At 38.6% G+C, this 17,970-nt stretch overlaps 1 protein-coding gene, 1 non-coding gene and 1 pseudogene across 9 annotated transcripts in view; 2 read left to right on the plus strand and 1 right to left on the minus strand.

Annotated features, from left to right (window-relative positions):
- QPCT (glutaminyl-peptide cyclotransferase) overlaps positions 1 to 2,149 on the minus strand; it is a 28,471-nt gene extending 26,322 nt beyond the window's left edge. For all 8 annotated transcript variants that reach the window (XM_060169399.1, XM_060169395.1, XM_060169396.1 and 5 more), the window contains exon 1: positions 1,952 to 2,149. In XM_060169399.1, the coding sequence (XP_060025382.1) occupies positions 1,952 to 2,071 (120 nt within the window). In that variant the 5' untranslated portion in view covers positions 2,072 to 2,149. The remainder of the gene's footprint in view (positions 1 to 1,951) is intronic.
- Positions 2,150 to 5,560: 3,411 nt separating this feature from the next.
- On the plus strand, positions 5,561 to 10,329 carry LOC132531280 (insulin-like growth factor-binding protein 7; annotated as a pseudogene).
- Positions 9,751 to 9,856, plus strand: LOC132532010 (U6 spliceosomal RNA). Its single transcript, XR_009544272.1, has one exon. It is a non-coding gene; the product is annotated as a U6 spliceosomal RNA (small nuclear RNA).
- Positions 10,330 to 17,970: the final 7,641 nt, after the last annotated feature.

Genomic DNA, 17,970 nt, shown 5'->3' on the forward strand with positions numbered 1-17,970 from the left:
CTTTTTGCTAAGATTTTGCTGATTTATTTTTTTAATAGATCTTTATTGTAGTACAATTGCTTCACAATACTGTGTTAGTTTCTGTTGTACAACAAAGTGAACCAGCCATATGCATACATATGTCCCCATATCCCCTCCCTCTTGAGCCTCCCTCCCACCCTCCCTATCCCACCCCTCTAGGTCATCGCAAAGCACGGAGCTGATCTCCCTGTGCTATGCGGCTGCTTCCCACTAGCTAACTGTTTTACATTAGGTAGTGTATATATGTCGATGCTACTCTCACTTCGCCCCAGCTTCCCCCCTCCGCCCCCCCACACCATGTCCTCAAGTCCATTCTCTACGTCTCTCTTTATTCCTGCCCTGCCACTAGGTTCAAAAGTACCTTTTTTTTTTTTTGGATCCATATGTATGCATTAGCATACAGTATTTGTTTTTCTTTTTCTGACTTACTTCACTCTGTATGAGACTCTAGGTCCATCCACCTCACTACAAATAACTCAGTTTCGTTCCTTTTTATGGCTGAGTAATATTTCATTGTATATATGTGCCACATCTTCTTTATCTATTCATCTGTTGATGAACACTTAGGTTGCTTTCACGTCCTGGCTATTGTAAACAGTGCTGCAATGAACATTGTGGTTCATGTCCCTTTTTGAATTACGGTTTTTCTCAGGGTATGTGCCCAATAGTGGGATTGCTGGGTCTTATGGTAGTTCTATTTGTAGCTTTTTAAGGAACCTCCATACTGTTCTCCATAGTGATGGAAATAAAAACAAAAATAAACAAATGGGACCCAATTAAACTTAAAAGCTTTTGCACAGCAAAGGAAGCTTTTCTTATAATGAAGTTATTCTTGGGTTGACTACCCTCATCCTCCCCAGGTTCCCTATGGCTAGTGGTGTCCATGTGTAAGTGGGGCACGTTGTGGCCCTTGAATGGTGAAGCTGTAAGTGTCACCCAGGGAGCTGAAGTGGGCTATTCATACACATCGCCTGTGGCTGGGCAGGAGAGGCATGTGGACCACGAGAGGGCCTATGCATTCACCTTACGTCCTGGATTTCCAAGCTGCGAATCAATACTGGCAGACTGTAAGCATTTAAAAGATCTGTTCAACAACACTGTCAAAGTTTATATCCCTTTACATTGCTGCTTTTCTTAGTATCTTTAAAAGTATACCATTTACTCCAATACCATTAACCTTTGCTTAAGTCCCTAGCAATTTCAGGATTTCAAAACTGTTACACAAGAAAGGGAAATAATTGTGAACCTATATACTTCACACAAAGGGAACCTGCCAATCACTTTTATCCTAAGTTCCTCATGTGAAATCTCCAACTCTATACATTTCTCTGACAATTGCATTTTACTGTCTTTTGAGAAATATATATATATATATATATATATATATATATTTAAAGTAAAGCATGTTTCCAGTTAAGCTCCTTCGTTCGGAGCTGATCCGCTTAAAAATCTAAAACAGACTGACAGTGACAGGACAGTGCAGAGACTGCATGGAGACCTCAACGTCGGGTGGGCTTCCTTGGATGCCGCGGCGAGGGAGCGGTGGGCACAACGCCAGACGCGGCTAGCACCCCGGCGGCCAGGAGCGCAGAGACCGCTGGCCTCGCGTGTCCCGAACGGGCGGCGGCGCGGCGATGCACCCTCACCTCCCGGCTCCGCCACCGCAGGCAAATCACACTTCCTGTGCCTATCAGTACCCGCATCCGACCGCAGCCGAGCGGAGGCCGGTGACATCACCCAGCTCCCGTGGCATCTCCAAAGCATCCCCGCGGCCAGCGAGGACGCAGAGCCCCGACTCCTCGGGGCGCAGGGGCCGGGGACTTCGGCTCTGCCCCGCCTCCCATCCTACCTAGGTGGGGGTCACGGGACTCTTGAGTCCCCGCACCCGCAAGAGCCTCCCAGGTACAATCGCCCAGCAGCAGCCCCTCACCTTCTCCTGGGTCCAGTCTGCCGCTCCCCGACTGACACCCCGGGACACCAGGGGCAGGGTGGCCACCAGCAGCAGCAGGCGGAGGGTGTCCATGACGCGCAGGTCCCCGCCGCCTGCCATCTCTCCTGGGCTCTCTGAGCGCCGGTTCCCCGAGCCGCCGGCGGTCACGAGCCCGGGAACGCGCGTCCTTCGCCTTCCCCCTTCTCCACCCTTGGGTCGACTGCGCCCGCCTCCCCATCGCCTCCCGGTCGCCGCCCCACTGCGCTGCGCAGGCCGAAGCCGCAGCTCTCCACCACCACCCACCACCTTAGCAACCCGGGGTCTGGGCTGTCCTGAGAGGCACAAACTTCCGAATCCATGGGAACAGAGACGGCCACTTCCTTGTCTAGGAGAGGAAGAAAGGAAGGAGGGAAGAGACATGGAGGAAGCATTTTTATGATCTCCACTGCCATGACTGGGAATAGAAAGGGGAGGGAGGGTTCATCAAACCCTGTGAGGTTAAGAATTATTTTCCTACGGCTCATTAAGAAGGGGTGGCCAGGGATCGATATTTACCGGATACTTCTGTACCAGCCACTGCCCTAGGTGCTTTTCCTATGTTCCCATATTTACCCTTCCTAACCATGTGAGGTAGGTATTAATCCCATTTAACAGATGAGCAAACAAAGCCTGAACTGGGACCCTCAAAATATTTCCTTTATAACAGTCCATCATATCTTTTCTCTTTTTTTCTCACAGATAGTTACCTTGCCTTATAGGGGACAGACTATCATACTCCCAAGCTGAGAAGTATGGTTGAAGTAACTGTCTGATATACATGAGACCTAAAGTGTTCACAGTGGAATCCATGCCCCCCAAAGGAAAAGCTAAATAAAACTGTATTTACTCTGTAACATCCAAGATCACTGTTATCGCATGCCACAGGGAGATCAGCTAGGTGGTTTGTGACCACCTAGAGGGGTGGGATAGGGAGGGTGGGAGGGAGGGAGACGCAAGAGGGAAGAGATATGGGAACATATGTATATATATAACTGATTCACTTTGGTGTAAAGCAGAAACTAACACACCATTGTAAAGCAATTATACTCCAATAAAGATGTTAAAAAAAATCACTGTTATCAAGATAATTCTAGAAACAAAATGGTATCTCAGTTTGGTCTGTACCTTTCTAGTCTAAGTGGTCTGGACAATTACTTCACCATCTTCTTTTTCTTCCAAACTAAGGATCAGGGTGTGGCTTGCCATGAGTCATCTAGTAACATATAGATCCCTGAAAAAAAACAAGGACACTGAAACAGACCTGTTTGCCAGAGAGCAAAAGTCTGAAGGTAATGCAGTCAGCCTGAAGGCTCACCCACTCTATATTCTTAGGCTTGGCTATAAGAGTAAATTTAAAGAGGGAGAGGGCTGACGTGAGGATAATGTCTGCCCTCCTCTGGAGCTATGGTGGAAGACAGGATGGAAATACACACTTCCCTGATGTTCAAAATTGCTAATCCTATTCACGTCTAAGAATTTTGAGTAACAATTCAAATCTTCCGACTCAAACAAAATTAAATAGCTTCTTTAGTACATCCATGGTCAGTTCTGATAATCGGACCACCCCAGAATTGTCCATTGGTTTGTATTCAGAACAAAACCACTATCACATCTTCCAATATATTTTTCCTCTTTTGCTGCTTAGGCCAACCTTGAAATTGTGGGTTTCCTGAGTGGCTGGGTAAGAAACAGAGTAATTGTTTTTCTTATCCTATTAGCTTTTTATCTTTCCACAGTGTGATTTCTATAAGAAAGGGAAGGTGGAAATAGCAAACCTACATGAAACAAAATGTTAAAGATAGTATGCTAAGTATAAGCAATTCAAAATGAGAAATACAGAAATGCTTGAGTTAAAAGGTTAACACTTAATTTTGATAGTTTCCATTGCCTAAGTTCCCCAATCTTCTCCAATTTTGATTATACTTAAGTCAGTAAGATGCTGTTGCAGTTTGAGATCTATAGGAAGTAGACTCTGAAACAGAGCTTAGCATTCAGGATGTGTATTAGGGAGTGCCCTTGGGACAAACCCCTGTGGGAGGGAGAGAGAGCAACCAGACTGGGCAGAGGGAAGAGTCAGCAGAGAAGCGGTCTCCTCCTCCACAGCTTCACCCAGCCCCATGGAGAGTCCTGGAGCTGAAAGCGCCTGTCAGAGTTGTCCCACAGTGACCCCAAATGGCTGAAGCTTTGTACCCTCACCTCAGTGGGGTGACTTCCTATAAGCAGTTCTCTGCAGCCAAAGGAGCTGACAGCTAGAGGCTGTCTGCCAGCGACACTCCAACAGCTGGAACAGAGTCCTTCACTGAAGGGAATATGAACAGTACATCTCTGTATCCACCACTCATGTATCCGTGTGATGTATCCTATACATCTAAAACATTTTGCATAGTATGTGAAACTGATTTTAGTAAATCGTTTTTTACACATGCGGGCTTTTCTGACAACTTTCCATAAATCTACGAATCCAATACAACTCTCTATGTGTCCCTTCCCTCTTTATTTTTATCTTTTCTTATGCCTTATACCCTAAATATACCCTTCCCCTTTTCTTCATTCATTCTTTCCTCTCCTCCTTCATTCTGGAGACTTTCAGAAATGCCTTCTATCTGCTATTTTTTTCCCTACTACAACTTTTTCTGTCTTCAAACTCTTTATATGGAAGATAACCCATGACTATTACATTTAACTAAACAACCGCAGGCCCCATTTTTCATCATGGAAAAAAATTATTTGTGTATGCAGTGATAGCATTAGTCACAAGTGGAATGGTTATCATCTTTATTATGGTATAGATTCTATACTGTGATTTGAATCACATTAAGGACTCAACTGCTAATAAAGGTCTTACCCATGCAGTTTTGGTGGCAGGATTTTCATATACCTAGTCTTACCTTTAAAGACACACTATTGGACTAAAGCAGTAATAACCAGAAAGTTGTATTAAAACAGTAGTTCTCAAAATGTGATCCATTGACCCCTGGGGATTGCCAAAGACCCTTTTGGATGTCTGCAAGGTCAAATCAATTTTTACAACAATACAAAAGCAAGTTTTACTTTTTTACTGTATTAACTTTGCACTGATGTTCCTAAAGCAATAACGGGTAAAACTTCTGGCATCTTAGCACTTATCAAGACAGAACACAAAATTGCACTATTTAAAAAAAAACAAAACCTACTTCACTGCCCTGCACAGTAAAAAAAAGAAAAAGAAAAAAGTGATAGAAAGACAAAAGAAAAGAAAAAGAGCCAGTCTCACTTAACAATATCATTGATGAAGAAATAAAAATTGTGGTTATTATTAAATCTCAACCTTTGAGCACATGTCTTTTTTTAACAGCTTTTTTGAGATAGAATTAGAAGATGTTAAACTGTGCATATTTAAGGTATACAATCTGATGAGTTTTAACATGTTTACACCCATGAAACCATCATCACAATCAAGAGAATGAGCATATCTATCTTTACTCATATCCATCTTTACCCATGGGTTATTTAGATTATATTATTTAGTTTCCAAATAGTTGAGGATTTCCCTTATATCTTCTTGCTATTGATTTCAAATTTAATTCCATCATGGTCAGAGAGTGGACCTGGTATGGATGAATCCTTTAAAAATTTTTGAGAGTTGCTTTATAGCCCAGAATATGATCCGTCTTGGTAAATGTTCCTTCTGACATGAAAAGAATGTGTATTCTGCTGCTATTGGGTAGAATGTTGTATAAATATCTGTTAGGTCAAGGTAGCTGATCATGTTCCCCAAATCTTCCATACAATATCTGATTTTCTGTCTACTTGTTCTATATATTACTAAGAAAGTGGTGTTGAAATCTCTAACTATAATTTTGGATTTGCCTACTTCTATCAGTTCCATTAATTTTTTTTTTTTTTTTTTTGCGGTACGCGGGCCTCTCACTGTTGTGGCCTCTCCCGTTGTGGAGCACAGGCTCCAGACGCGCAGGCTCCACGGCCATGGCTCACGGGCCCAGCCGCTCTGCGGCATGTGGGATCTTCCCGGACCGGGGCACGAACCCGTGTCCCCTGCATCGGCAGGCGGACTCTCAACCACTGCGCCACCAGGGAAGCCCCCATTAATTTTTATATCATGTATTTCTAAACTTTCTTATTAAGTGCATAAATATTTAGGATTGCAACGTCCTTTTGAGAAATTGACCCCTTCGTCATTGTGAAATGACCCATTTTTATTTGGTAACAATTCTTTGCTCTGAAATCTACTTTTTTCCTAATATTAATATAGCCACTCCAACTTTCTTTTGATCAGCATTAGCATGGTGTATCTTTTCCAATCCTTTTTAAACTATTTTCTTTTTTACAAATAAAGTAGGCTTCTTATAAGTAGCATACAGTTAGGTCTTGTATTTTTTAGCCAATTGGAAAATCTCTGGCTTTTATATGGGGTATTTAGACTATTTATACTTACTGTGGTTATTGATATGGCCAAGTTTAAATGTACCACTCTGCTGCTTGTTTTCTATTTGTCCCATCTGTTCTTTGTTTTTACCACTTTTTCTCATTTATCTTGGATTAATTGATTGTTGTTTATTATTCTACTTTATTTCCTTTGTTAGCTTGTAAGCTATACCTCTGTTTTGTTGTTAGTAGTTGTTTTAGGATTTATAGTATACATCTTTAATGTGTCACTATACACCATCAAGAATTATTGTATCAGTTAGTGTATAGTACAAGAATGTTAAAATAGTTTACTTCTATTTCCCCTCTTAGTCTTTGTGCTATTGTTGTCAGATATTTTACTTCTAAATATGGTATTTAGATATTTACTTATAAATATGTTATTAACCCCATGATACATTATTATCTTTGCATAAAAAAATTATCTTTCAAAGAGATTGTTAAAATAAGGGGTTTTTTAAGTCTTCTTTTTTCCTTCCTTTGTGTAGATGCATATGTTCACCTGGTCTCATTTTCCTTCTGCATAAAGTATGTCCTTTAATACTTCTTGTAGTGAAGGTATGGTGGTGATTTCTATATGCTGAATACAAATTTTTTATTTTGCCTTTGTTTTTGAAAGATATTTTTTCTGAGCATGGAATTCTATGTTGACAGATCTTTTTCTTTCAGTACTTTAAAGATGTTGCTCCAGTGTCTTCTTGCTTGCTTGTTTCTGATGAGAAATCAGCTGTTATCCTAATCTTTGTTCCTTTGCATGTAACATGCCTCTGTCTTAAGATTTCTCTTTATCCCAGTTTTTAAACAATTTGATTATGACATGCCTTGGTGGAATTTTCTTTATGTTCTTGTGCTTGGGGTTCATAGAATTTCTTGGATCAGTGGGTTTTAAGTTTTCATCAAGTTTGGAACATTTTTAGCCATTATTTCTTCAAGTATTTTTATACCCCCTCCTGCTTTGGGGACTCCAATTACACACATATTAAGTTGTGTGAAGCTTTTCAACAGTTCACCAGTGCTCTGTTTATTTTTCCTGTTTTTTCTTTGTCTATTTCATTTGTATTTTTTCTATTCCTGTGTCTTCCAGTTTACTAAGATTTTCTTTTGCAGTGCCTAATCTTTGTTGTCACCATTGTTAATCCCATTCAATGTACTCTTCATCCCAGACGTGCTTTTTTCTTTCTCTGGATGTTTGATTTAGATTTTCTTTATACTGTCCATATCTTTCCCTAACATGCTCAACCTTTCCTCTTCCTTCTCGAACATATGGGATATAGTTATGACAACTGTTTTAATATCCTTGTCTGCCAGTTTATCATCTGTGTCATCTCCGTGTCTATTTCTATTGATTGGTTTTTCTCCTCATTATGGGTTCCTATTTCTAATGCATGCCTGGTAATTTTTTTATTAGATACCAGATGTGAATTTTACTTTTTTGGGAGGTGCTGGGCATATTTGCATCCTTTAAATATTCTTGCTCTTTGTTCTGAGACACAGTTGAGTTGGAAAGAGTTTGGTCCTCTGGAGGCTTGCTTTCCAGTTTTCTTAGACTGGAGCAGAGCAGCCTGTAATCCTGGTATAATTTGACACTTTACAGAAGCGATACTCTCTGGATATTCTACTTTTGCCCTGGTATTTTGAGGCTTTTCCACTCTAACTGGTGGAAACACAAAATACTCCTAACCTTATCTGTGCTCTCAGGCTTGTTATGTTTGCTCCTTTTCAGTAGATCTTTCCCCCACCTTGAGTAGTTTCCTCACATGCATGTGCTGATCTGAACTCAGCTGAAGACTTATGGAGAAACCTTTACTGATCCCTGAAGCACTCTCTCCTGGAAGCTCCCTCTCTCTCCTCCCATACTCTGCAAATTCTAGCCACTTGACCTTCCCAAGTTCTCAACTCTGTCTTTTCATCTAATAGAGACCACCCAGCTCTGTTTGGATTCCTCCAACCTGGGAAATCTCTCAAGACAGCAAGACGGGGAAAGCACCCAGCTCATCTCATTTGTTTTCCTTCTTTTATGACTCTCCTGTGATGTCTGTTTTCCAATATTTGAGCATCACTGTTTGATATATATATTTGAAGATAAGATAATAAATCCAGTCTGTTACTCCATCTTGACCAGAAGCAGAAGTTGAGATTATGAATCTTTTAATATTCCTCATGACAAAATGGGAGATACAAATAAAGTACTTCTACCAGATGTTACATACTGAAGGACAAATATTGTCTCAAGGAAAAGCACGTGTACAATTGTTTGGGATGTGAGATGAGCTACCTGCTTTTTTCATAAAATTCTACTTTTACTTGAAAGAATAATTGACTGATATCCTGATTATTCAGACTTGGCTATTTGGAAGACATTTGTTTGAAAATGAATGAAGTGTGCCTAGGCCTTCAAGGACAATAACTGACAGTATTTTTTGTCAGTGATAAAACTGCATCTTTCAAGTGAAAACTGGAATTTTGGAAAACTTGTATCTGCTTCCATAAGCTTGACAGTTTCTTGACATGTAACAACTTTTCTGACAAAATCAGTTATTTTAACAAACGTGATTTTTAAAATAATTTATAATAAAGTGTTCAACATTTGGAATATCTGTATAACTCAGTGAACAAATGTTTTCCAAATGCTCCATGCCCAATCACAGAGAAAAGGTCCATTCAAAGTATAAGAGAGACCAATGGATTTTAATGTAATGGAGTAAAAATGTTTATTTATACAGTTTCAGATTCTGCATTACAACTAACTTTTATGGCATTATTATTTGTCATGTTTTGTTTTAATAACAAAAAAGATTATCCATAATTATCTGAAGAGGTGATTAAAATACTCCTTCCTTTTCCTACTACATGTCCATGTGAGGCTGCATTTTCTTCATATACTTCAACCAAAATAACATGTCATAGCAGATTGAATGCATAAACAAATCCAGGTGTTTTCTAATAAGTCGGTAACATTTTTTAAATGTTAAAAAATGCCAATCTTCTCATGAAATCCTTTTTGTTTTAGAAAGTGTAACAATTTTTTTCATAAAAATGTGTTATTAACTTGTAATGCTTTTGTTGTTTTAAAATAAATCCATAATTAAATATTTATAAAATGCCTGTTTTAATTTTCAATACAATAAATATTAATAGACATAACCCATGTAAACAAAAGCTATTAGAGGCCCTCAATAACTGTTACTGATGTAAAGGAGTAAAACATTTGATAACTCCTGTGTTAAGGCTATTTTACCCAGGAGAACTAAAACATTAAGCCAATGGTTTTAACTTTGACTACATATTGGAATCATCTAAAAAGCTTTTTTTTTTTTTTTAAATGAAGATGCCTGGTGCTCGCTTCGGCAGCACATATATTAAAATTGGAACAATACAGAGAAGATTAGCATGGCCCCTGCACAAGGATGACACGCAAATCGTGAAGCGTTCCGTATTTTTAGCTGCGAGGTCATCGGAATCCCAACCCCTGTCCTCAACTGGAACAAGGTTAAAAGGGGTCACTATGGAGTTCAAAGAGCAGAACTCTTGCTTGGTGACCGAGGCAACCTGGCCATTCAGACACGGGGTGGCCCAGAAAAGCATGAAGTAACTGGCTGGGTGCTGGTATCTCCTTCTTAGTAAGGAAGATGCCAGAGAATATGAGTGCAATGCATCCAGTTCCCAAGGACAAGCTTCGTCATCAGCAAAAATTACAGTGGTTGAAGCCTTACATGAAATACCAGTGAAAAAAGGTGAAGGTGCTGAGCTGTAAACCTGCAGAATATATTGATCTGCATAGCTAAAAGTAGTCATGGGTAACTACAACCCCTGTTCTTGCCTAATAACCAGTTTCTTTTCATCCAGTCCACTAACACTTTAGTTATATTCACTGGTTTTACACCATGAAATACAAAATAAAGATAACACATCAAGACTGTCTACAAAAAAAAAAAAAAAGATGTCTGGGTGTCACCCCTAGAGATTCTGATATGATTAGCCTGATCTGTGGTGCAGATATCACATTTCTTTAAAACTCCCCAGGTGATTCTAGCAGGGCTGAGAACCACTGCATTAATCACACACTCTGAGAAATACATTAGCAAAAACCACAGAGAATATAAGGAGGCCCACATTATATCCCTGTCCACATCTGTCCACCACTGCTTTAAAAAATGGAGTAAAAAATTAAAATGTTTGCTTCCACAGTACAGAGTCAGACTTTTGCTGTTCCCTAGAAATCTCAGGAATCCAGATTTCCTGCAAATCTTCCCAACTCCTTTCACCAGATCAGAGGTCAAGTCAAGGTGGCAAAAAAAGTTAAGAAAAAAATCTTTCCTCTGCTTTTCTCCCTTCCCAGCCCTTTAGAATAAGTTTATGCGCCCCTCAAAGAAGGGAAGGAGAACATTCCCCATAAACCCTGAATCCTTTCACCAACACTAATCTTGGCCCCAAACAAAATTCTTTTCACTCCTTTACTAATTTTGTGCTGCTTTTTTTTTTTTTTAACCAGTTTTTCTCTGTGGGCTCTGAAAACCAAAAGTCTTCAAGATCCATAGAAATGAATCTCTAGTACGGAATTTTAATCCGTTCAAGGAGATGAGGGCAAAGAGAATCAAAAGATGAAGAACCAAAGAGAAACATCATCTCTTTACAGCTCACAGAATAGACAGCTCTGATCTACACACTACCAAAATTGACTGTAATGTGAATGTTCAAGCAACTGATTGTTATGGAGACTATATATACATAGTGTATACATTTTCACTTTTTATTCAAAAAATTCTGTGGTTTTTTTTTTGTACCTTATAGGATCAAATAGGTGAAAAGGCACCAATTTCTGGAATCTATTAATGATAATATGTGGAAGACAAAAAGCTGTTAGCTTGAGAACTTGTTTCCATTCAAAGTTACTAGCTAGATTTTTATGGTTTAAGTTGAAAATATGATTAAAGAGGTTAGGTGTGTCAATAATATGTTTTTCAAGATCCTCTAATTCTTATAAATTCATACGATGAGAGATATTATTATCCTCAGTGTTACTGTTAAGAAATTTAAAGCACAGGGAGGTTACGGAACCTGCCCAGGGGCATGCAAAGTCAACTCAATGCAGGCAGCACACTTTAACCTACAGGCTTTTCCAGGTTCAAAGGAGAAAATTTAAGCAGGTGGTAAAATCTAATTTGGAATATGTTGAGGTAAGTGTTTACTGAGTGTAAAACCAGAAACCTTTTGAAATTATTTTATTTCCAAGTTTTAAGCAGAGTACTCATTTTGTGTTGCTTTCTCTCCTTTAAACAGATATCTAATACCGTAGGTATTAAAATTAAATACTAAAATGTAAGTTAATATAATCTAAAGTCAAGACCAAAGCACTTAGTTGCCGTTTGCTTTGGGGTCATTTACGGGTTTTCTGAGGTATTACATCCTATTTACCTATGTTTTAATGATAGGAAATTGTGAGGTTTTTCTACTGATCAGGCTACACAGACCACAATCAGATTTAACTGTAAAAACACTCTTTCTCTCAATTGTGTAATCTTGAAGCAGTATTAATTGTGATTGTTAATTAGGCCCTTTCTGACTTTTCATGAAAGAACAATCGTTTGAAGAGTAATTTTCAAGTCATACCCCCCCAAAATGCTTGTTTTTAAGATTCAGTTAAGCCCAGCAGTCTCAAATGAAAGAGGAAGAAAGTCTCTAAAATCTCTTTCCACAGGATTCAAAAATAGAACGTTAAGAAAGCAAATAAAAATGACACAGATTCACAGAAAACAGCGGCAGTCATTAAAAAAACCAAGCTGACAATGCCTCAAGTAGTTATTATTAATAATAATAGAAAGTGGCGACATAATACCATAACCCAAATTCTGCCTTAAACCACGTATGTCCCCATATATATCTTTATTTTTGCCTAAATTTAGGATAGGATGAATGCATGCTGTTTGCTTTATTTATGTATCTGAAAACATTAGTATATTGTGTATTTTAGTAATTCTAAGGCAGTACAGATTGTGGTCATAAAAAATCCTTTCAACCCTACTGTTTATATATACTCCATTGTTCAGACTGTAATAAATTAGATGAACTAATTCATCTTCAATTTTAATGTTTTAAAAAGCATTTCAGGGCTTCCCTGGTGGCGCAGTGGTTGAGAGTCCGCCTGCCCATGCAGGCGACACGGGTTCGTGCCCCGGTCCGGGAAGATCCCACATGCCGCAGAGCGGCTGGGCCCGTGAGCCATGGCCGCTGAGCCTGCGCGTCTGGAGTCTGTGCTCCGCAACGGGAGAGGCCACAACAGTGAGAAGCCCGCGTACCGCAAAAAAAAGAAAAAAAAAAAAAAGCATTTCAACAGAGCTCATCATCAGCACCAGGCCAATAGTGTACCTAAATTTCCCTTTAAAAGGAGCTTAAATTATTCAGCATATAATTTTAGTAATACTAATCCCCTTCTGTCGCTAGCCAAACCTTGATCTTCTGTGGTTTTCACTCAGAAAGTCACATATATCTATTATGGTGAACACTAAAGTTTGAATCTAGAGATCTGTAAAAAAAGCAAAAGAGATTGAAAAATTGCCTTTCATGATATATTTTTTTAGTCCTTCAAGAAAATCCCTCTAATAGTCCAGGGTAAAATATAAATTACAAACTAGGAAGAAGCAAAGTTGTAATCTGAGAAAGATGCTGGGAGGAAATTTCATAAGCAAAGGAAGTGGCTGTAAGAGAACTGTGCATCTGCATTCTCCTCTGAGTCAAAATGGTCCCCTTCTTTCTTCTTTTTATAATTTATTAAAGTTAAGCTGATTTACAATGTCATGTTAATTTCTACTGTACAGCAAAGTGATTCAGTTATGCATATATATATAGATTATTTTTTGTATTCTTTTCCATTATGGTTTATTACAGGATATTTAGTATAGTTCCCTGTGCTATGCAGTAGGACCTTGTTTATCCATCCTATATATGATAGTTTGCATCTGCTGATCCCAAACTCCCAATCCATCCCTCCCACACTCCCAAAATTGTCCCCTCCTTTCAATTCTACTCTTAGAATAGAGAAATTGAACACCAATCAGAAAACAAGCTAATGGCTCAGACAGGAAACATGGCACTCAGGACCATGCCATATATATATAGGATACAGTAAAAATTATTATTCAGGATTTTTAGAGACTGAAAATATGAAGGAAACATGATATAGTAGCTAGACAATAGCTTGATTACATACATCTCTGTGTGCTGGTATTTCATGTTCATCTTTATTAAGTTATGCAGCATTACTTAACACTACTATTTTATAGTACACACACATACACACACACACACACACCTTTAGCATATGCTTTTATGTGTAAAAGATTTTGATAATATAATCCTTACAAGATCAGGGACCTGGCAGCATACTAAGTTCTCAATAAAATATTGAATGTCTGAAAACAAATACCTTATGATTATTCAAAGTAGTGCCTGCCAGAAATATGACGAAATATGTGACTCATCATAGTACCTAATAGTACAGCTTAACCAATAATGGCCGGCAATGATCTTCCCTTGACACTGCTACCTTCTTTAATTATTGCCCTCTTTCCCTTCACTTCCATTTTTAATATAATTAACAGCATTAGTTCTCAAATGTCAGTTCCATATTAATGCCTGTGCATGACTATGCTTATTCAGTCTGTTACAAAATGAGAAAATTAAGGAAAAAAATGTTTTATTAATAAAGTAATTGCATTTAATCAAAAGCTTTATTTATTTATTCTTATACTCTTCCTTCATATTTGATGCTACATATTCTTAATTAACATAATAATTGGTGTAGCTTCCTGAGTTTGTTTTTTACTGTCATGCTCTGTTGTTGATTAGTTGTGGCAAAATACACATAACATAAAATTGACCATCTTAACCATTTTAAGATTACAGTTCAGTGGCTTTAAGTATATTCACAATGTTGTGCAACTACCACCTCATCTATCTCCAGAACCCTTTTCATCTAGGAGAACTGAAACTCTGGACCCATTAAACAATAATTCCCATTCCCTCCTCCTTCCAGCTCTTGGCAACCACCATTCTACCTCCATCTCTATGAATTTGACTACTTGACTACCCTAAGTATCGCATGTAAATGGAATCATACAGTATTTGTCTTTTTCTTTTGAGAGTAATCTATTTATTTGGTGTTCATAAGGGAGAATTATGGGTAGAGTTTACAATGCCTACTATTTAAACTCTTGATAATGTTGTTTACATTAAATAAGATATTGAGTATAAAATGCTTAGCACATATGTAAATACTCAACAAATTATCATATATTGCCTTGGATGTATTTATCTTTTTGGGACTGGCTTATTTCACTTAGCATGATGTCCTCAAGGTTCATGTTGCAGCATGCATCAGAATTTCCTTCATTTTAAAGATTGAATAATATTCAGTTGTATGTATATACCACATTTTACTTATCCATTCATTCACGGGTGGCTTTTGCTGCTATGAACATGGGTCTCTTTGAGACCCTGCCTTTTTTAAAAGAATTGTAGTATAGTTGATTTACAATATTAGGTAAGTTTCAGATGTACAACATAGTGATTCAATATTTTAATAGATTATGCTCCTTTTAAAGTTATTAGAAAGTATTGGCTATGTTCCCCATGCTGTACAATATATCCTTGTAGCTTGCTTATTTTATACATAGTAGTTTTTGGTTTGTTATATTCATTCATTTGTTTTATATTTTGGTTCCACATACAAGCGATAACATACAGTGTTTGTCTTTCTCTGTCTGACTTATTTCACTAAGCATAATACCCTCCAGGTCCATCCATGTTGCTGCAAATAGCAAAATTTCATTCTTTTTATGGCTGAGTAATATTCCATTGTATATATATATATATACCACAGCTTCTTTATCCATTCATCTGTTGATGGATGCTTAGGTTGCTTCCATATATTGGCAACTGTAAATAATGCTGCTATGAACATTGGGGTGCATGTATCTTTTCAGAGTAGTATTTTTGTTTTATCCAGGAGTGGATTGCTGGATCATATGGTAGTTCTATTTTTAGGAGTTTTTTTGAGAAACCTCCATACCATTCTCCATAGTGGCTGCACCAATTTACATTCCCACCAACAGTGTATGAGGGTTCCCTTTTCTCTACATCATCACCAACATTTGTTATTTATAGACCTTTTGATGATAGCCATTCTGACAGGTGTGAGGTGGTATCTCATTGTGGTTTTGATTTGCATTTCTCTGATGATTAGCAATGTTGAACATCTTTTCATGTGCTTTTTGGCCATCTGTATGTGTTCTTTGGAAAAATGTCTATTCAAGTCTTCTGCCCATTTTTTAATCATTTTTTAAATATTGAGTTATATGAGCTGTTTATATAGTTTGGATATTAACCCCTTAGTTATCACATCAGTTGCAAATATTTTCTCTCATTCAGTAGGTTGTCTTTTCATTTTGTCAGCGGTTTCCTTGAGACCCTGCTTTCAGTTCTTTTGCATATATATACCCAGAAGTGGAATTGCTGGATCACATGGTAATTCCATTTCTAATTTTTGAGGAACTGCTATACTGTTTTTCATAGCAGATGCACCATTTTGCATTTCCATCAACAGTGCATAAGCATTCCAATCTCTCCACATCCTTGCCAACACTTGTTATTTTCTGTTTTTTGACAGTAGTCATCCTGATGGGTATGAGGCAGTATCTTATTGTAGTTTTGATTTGCATTTCCCTAAGGATTAGTGATTTTGAGGTCTTGCTTTATTTTAATGTTCTCTGTTGGTAAAACAAGAAGTTGGCAACTCAGTCTGTTTTTTTGTAAATTTATTGGTCCTTGAAATCTGAGAACTGCCAGTGTACTCTCTATGTCCTCTTTTTATCTTCTGTTTGTCTCCTAAATTCATTGCAGTTTGGCTTTAGCCCTCAATTTTCTCCTGGCACTTCTCTCACCAGAGTCAACAAATTATAAACGTATTATTGCCAAATAGGATGGACATTCTTCAGTCCTCATATGATTAGTGAAAAGGACAGAATTAAGCCTAGAATCATGCCTCCTTCAGCATCATAGGACCTCAGTAAATGTAATTCCTGTCTCTGGTCTTCCTGCAGGGTAATTTCATCCCTTCTCATATTTGCATTCTGCGCCCTATGCAGTGACTCCCAGATGTCTAGTATTCAACCATGTCTGTGGAGCACTAAGACTGTGCAAGGCACTCTGCAAGGGACACAGGAAATTAGGTATGGCCCCTGCTCTCAAGGAGCTTACAGTTTAGTAAGAGAGTTGTGCCATAAAGTATCACAGGAGCTATGAAAGGAATGTGTTTGGAATCATGGACATAGAGAACAGACCAGTGGTTGCCAAGAGGAAGGGTGTTGGGGAGGGATGGAGTGGGAGGTTGGGGTGAGCAGATGTAAGCTTTTATATATAGAATGGATAAACAGCAAGGATACTGTATAGCACAGGGAACTATATTCAATATCCTATGATAAACCATAATGGAAAAGAACACAGAAAAGAATGTCTCTCTCTCTCTATATATATATGTGTGTGTGTATGTGTATGTGTGTATAACTGAATCACTTTGCTGTACAGCAGTAATTAACACAACATTGTAAATCAACTATATTTCAATAAAAAATAAATAAATACGAAAGGGACAAGTTTGGAGCACAAAGAAAGGAATGGCTATTACCATCTGACTGAAGTAGACAGGAAAGGTGACATAGAGGAGAGACTGAACTGAATGAGTCTTGGAATTGCTTACCAGGTAGAAAAGGGGGAGACGGGTATCACTTGAGCAAAAACACACTGGGGAACGGCCAGCAGTCCACCACTGCTTAAGTTGCTAGATATGTGAGGAATGAGGAGTAGCATTAAGAGAAACCAGGAGGAGGGACATTACATGCCATGTAAAAAGTCTGCACAATAAAGACATTGGTTAGCTACTGAAGAATTTTAGGCTCAGGAAATCATATGATCAATTCTGCAGTTTAGAACTATCACTCTGATGGCAGAGTGGATAGTGGATTAAAGAAGAGAAGATTCAAGCAGGGAAATCTCTTAGACGGTCATTTCAGTAGATCAGGTGAGAGCTAATGAAGGCCTGAACTGAGACAGCAGTCATGGAAAAGAAGAAAGGGCATAAAACACAGAGATGTGATGGTACGAAATTGATGGGACTTGGTCACCAACTGGATTTGGAGAACAGGGAAAAGGAGTTAAGAAGTTTCTGTCTTGGATGACCAAACAGATGTTAGTACTAAGCACTAGGAGTGGAGATAGGAAGAGGTTTCAAGGAAAGGTGAGTTCATTTAGGGACACTTTGAATTTGTGGTCTCTCTGTGGAACATTCCAGGGATTGCAGAAAGAGATCGAGGCTAGAGATACAGATTTGTAAGACAGAGACTAAAGCCACGTGCAGCAGATGCAGCAGGTGCCTTGCCAGTATCCCACTCCCACCCCACTCACCATCCTGTGCTTGCCCACCCAGGGGGCTTCCAACAGCAAGCACCGTGACTCCACTGGGAGCTGGGTGGGTGGACCCACCACATCTGAACTGGAGAGGG

The sequence above is a fragment of the Lagenorhynchus albirostris genome, chromosome 13, assembly GCF_949774975.1.
Source record: "Lagenorhynchus albirostris chromosome 13, mLagAlb1.1, whole genome shotgun sequence".
Classification (NCBI taxonomy): Eukaryota; Metazoa; Chordata; class Mammalia; order Artiodactyla; family Delphinidae; genus Lagenorhynchus; species Lagenorhynchus albirostris.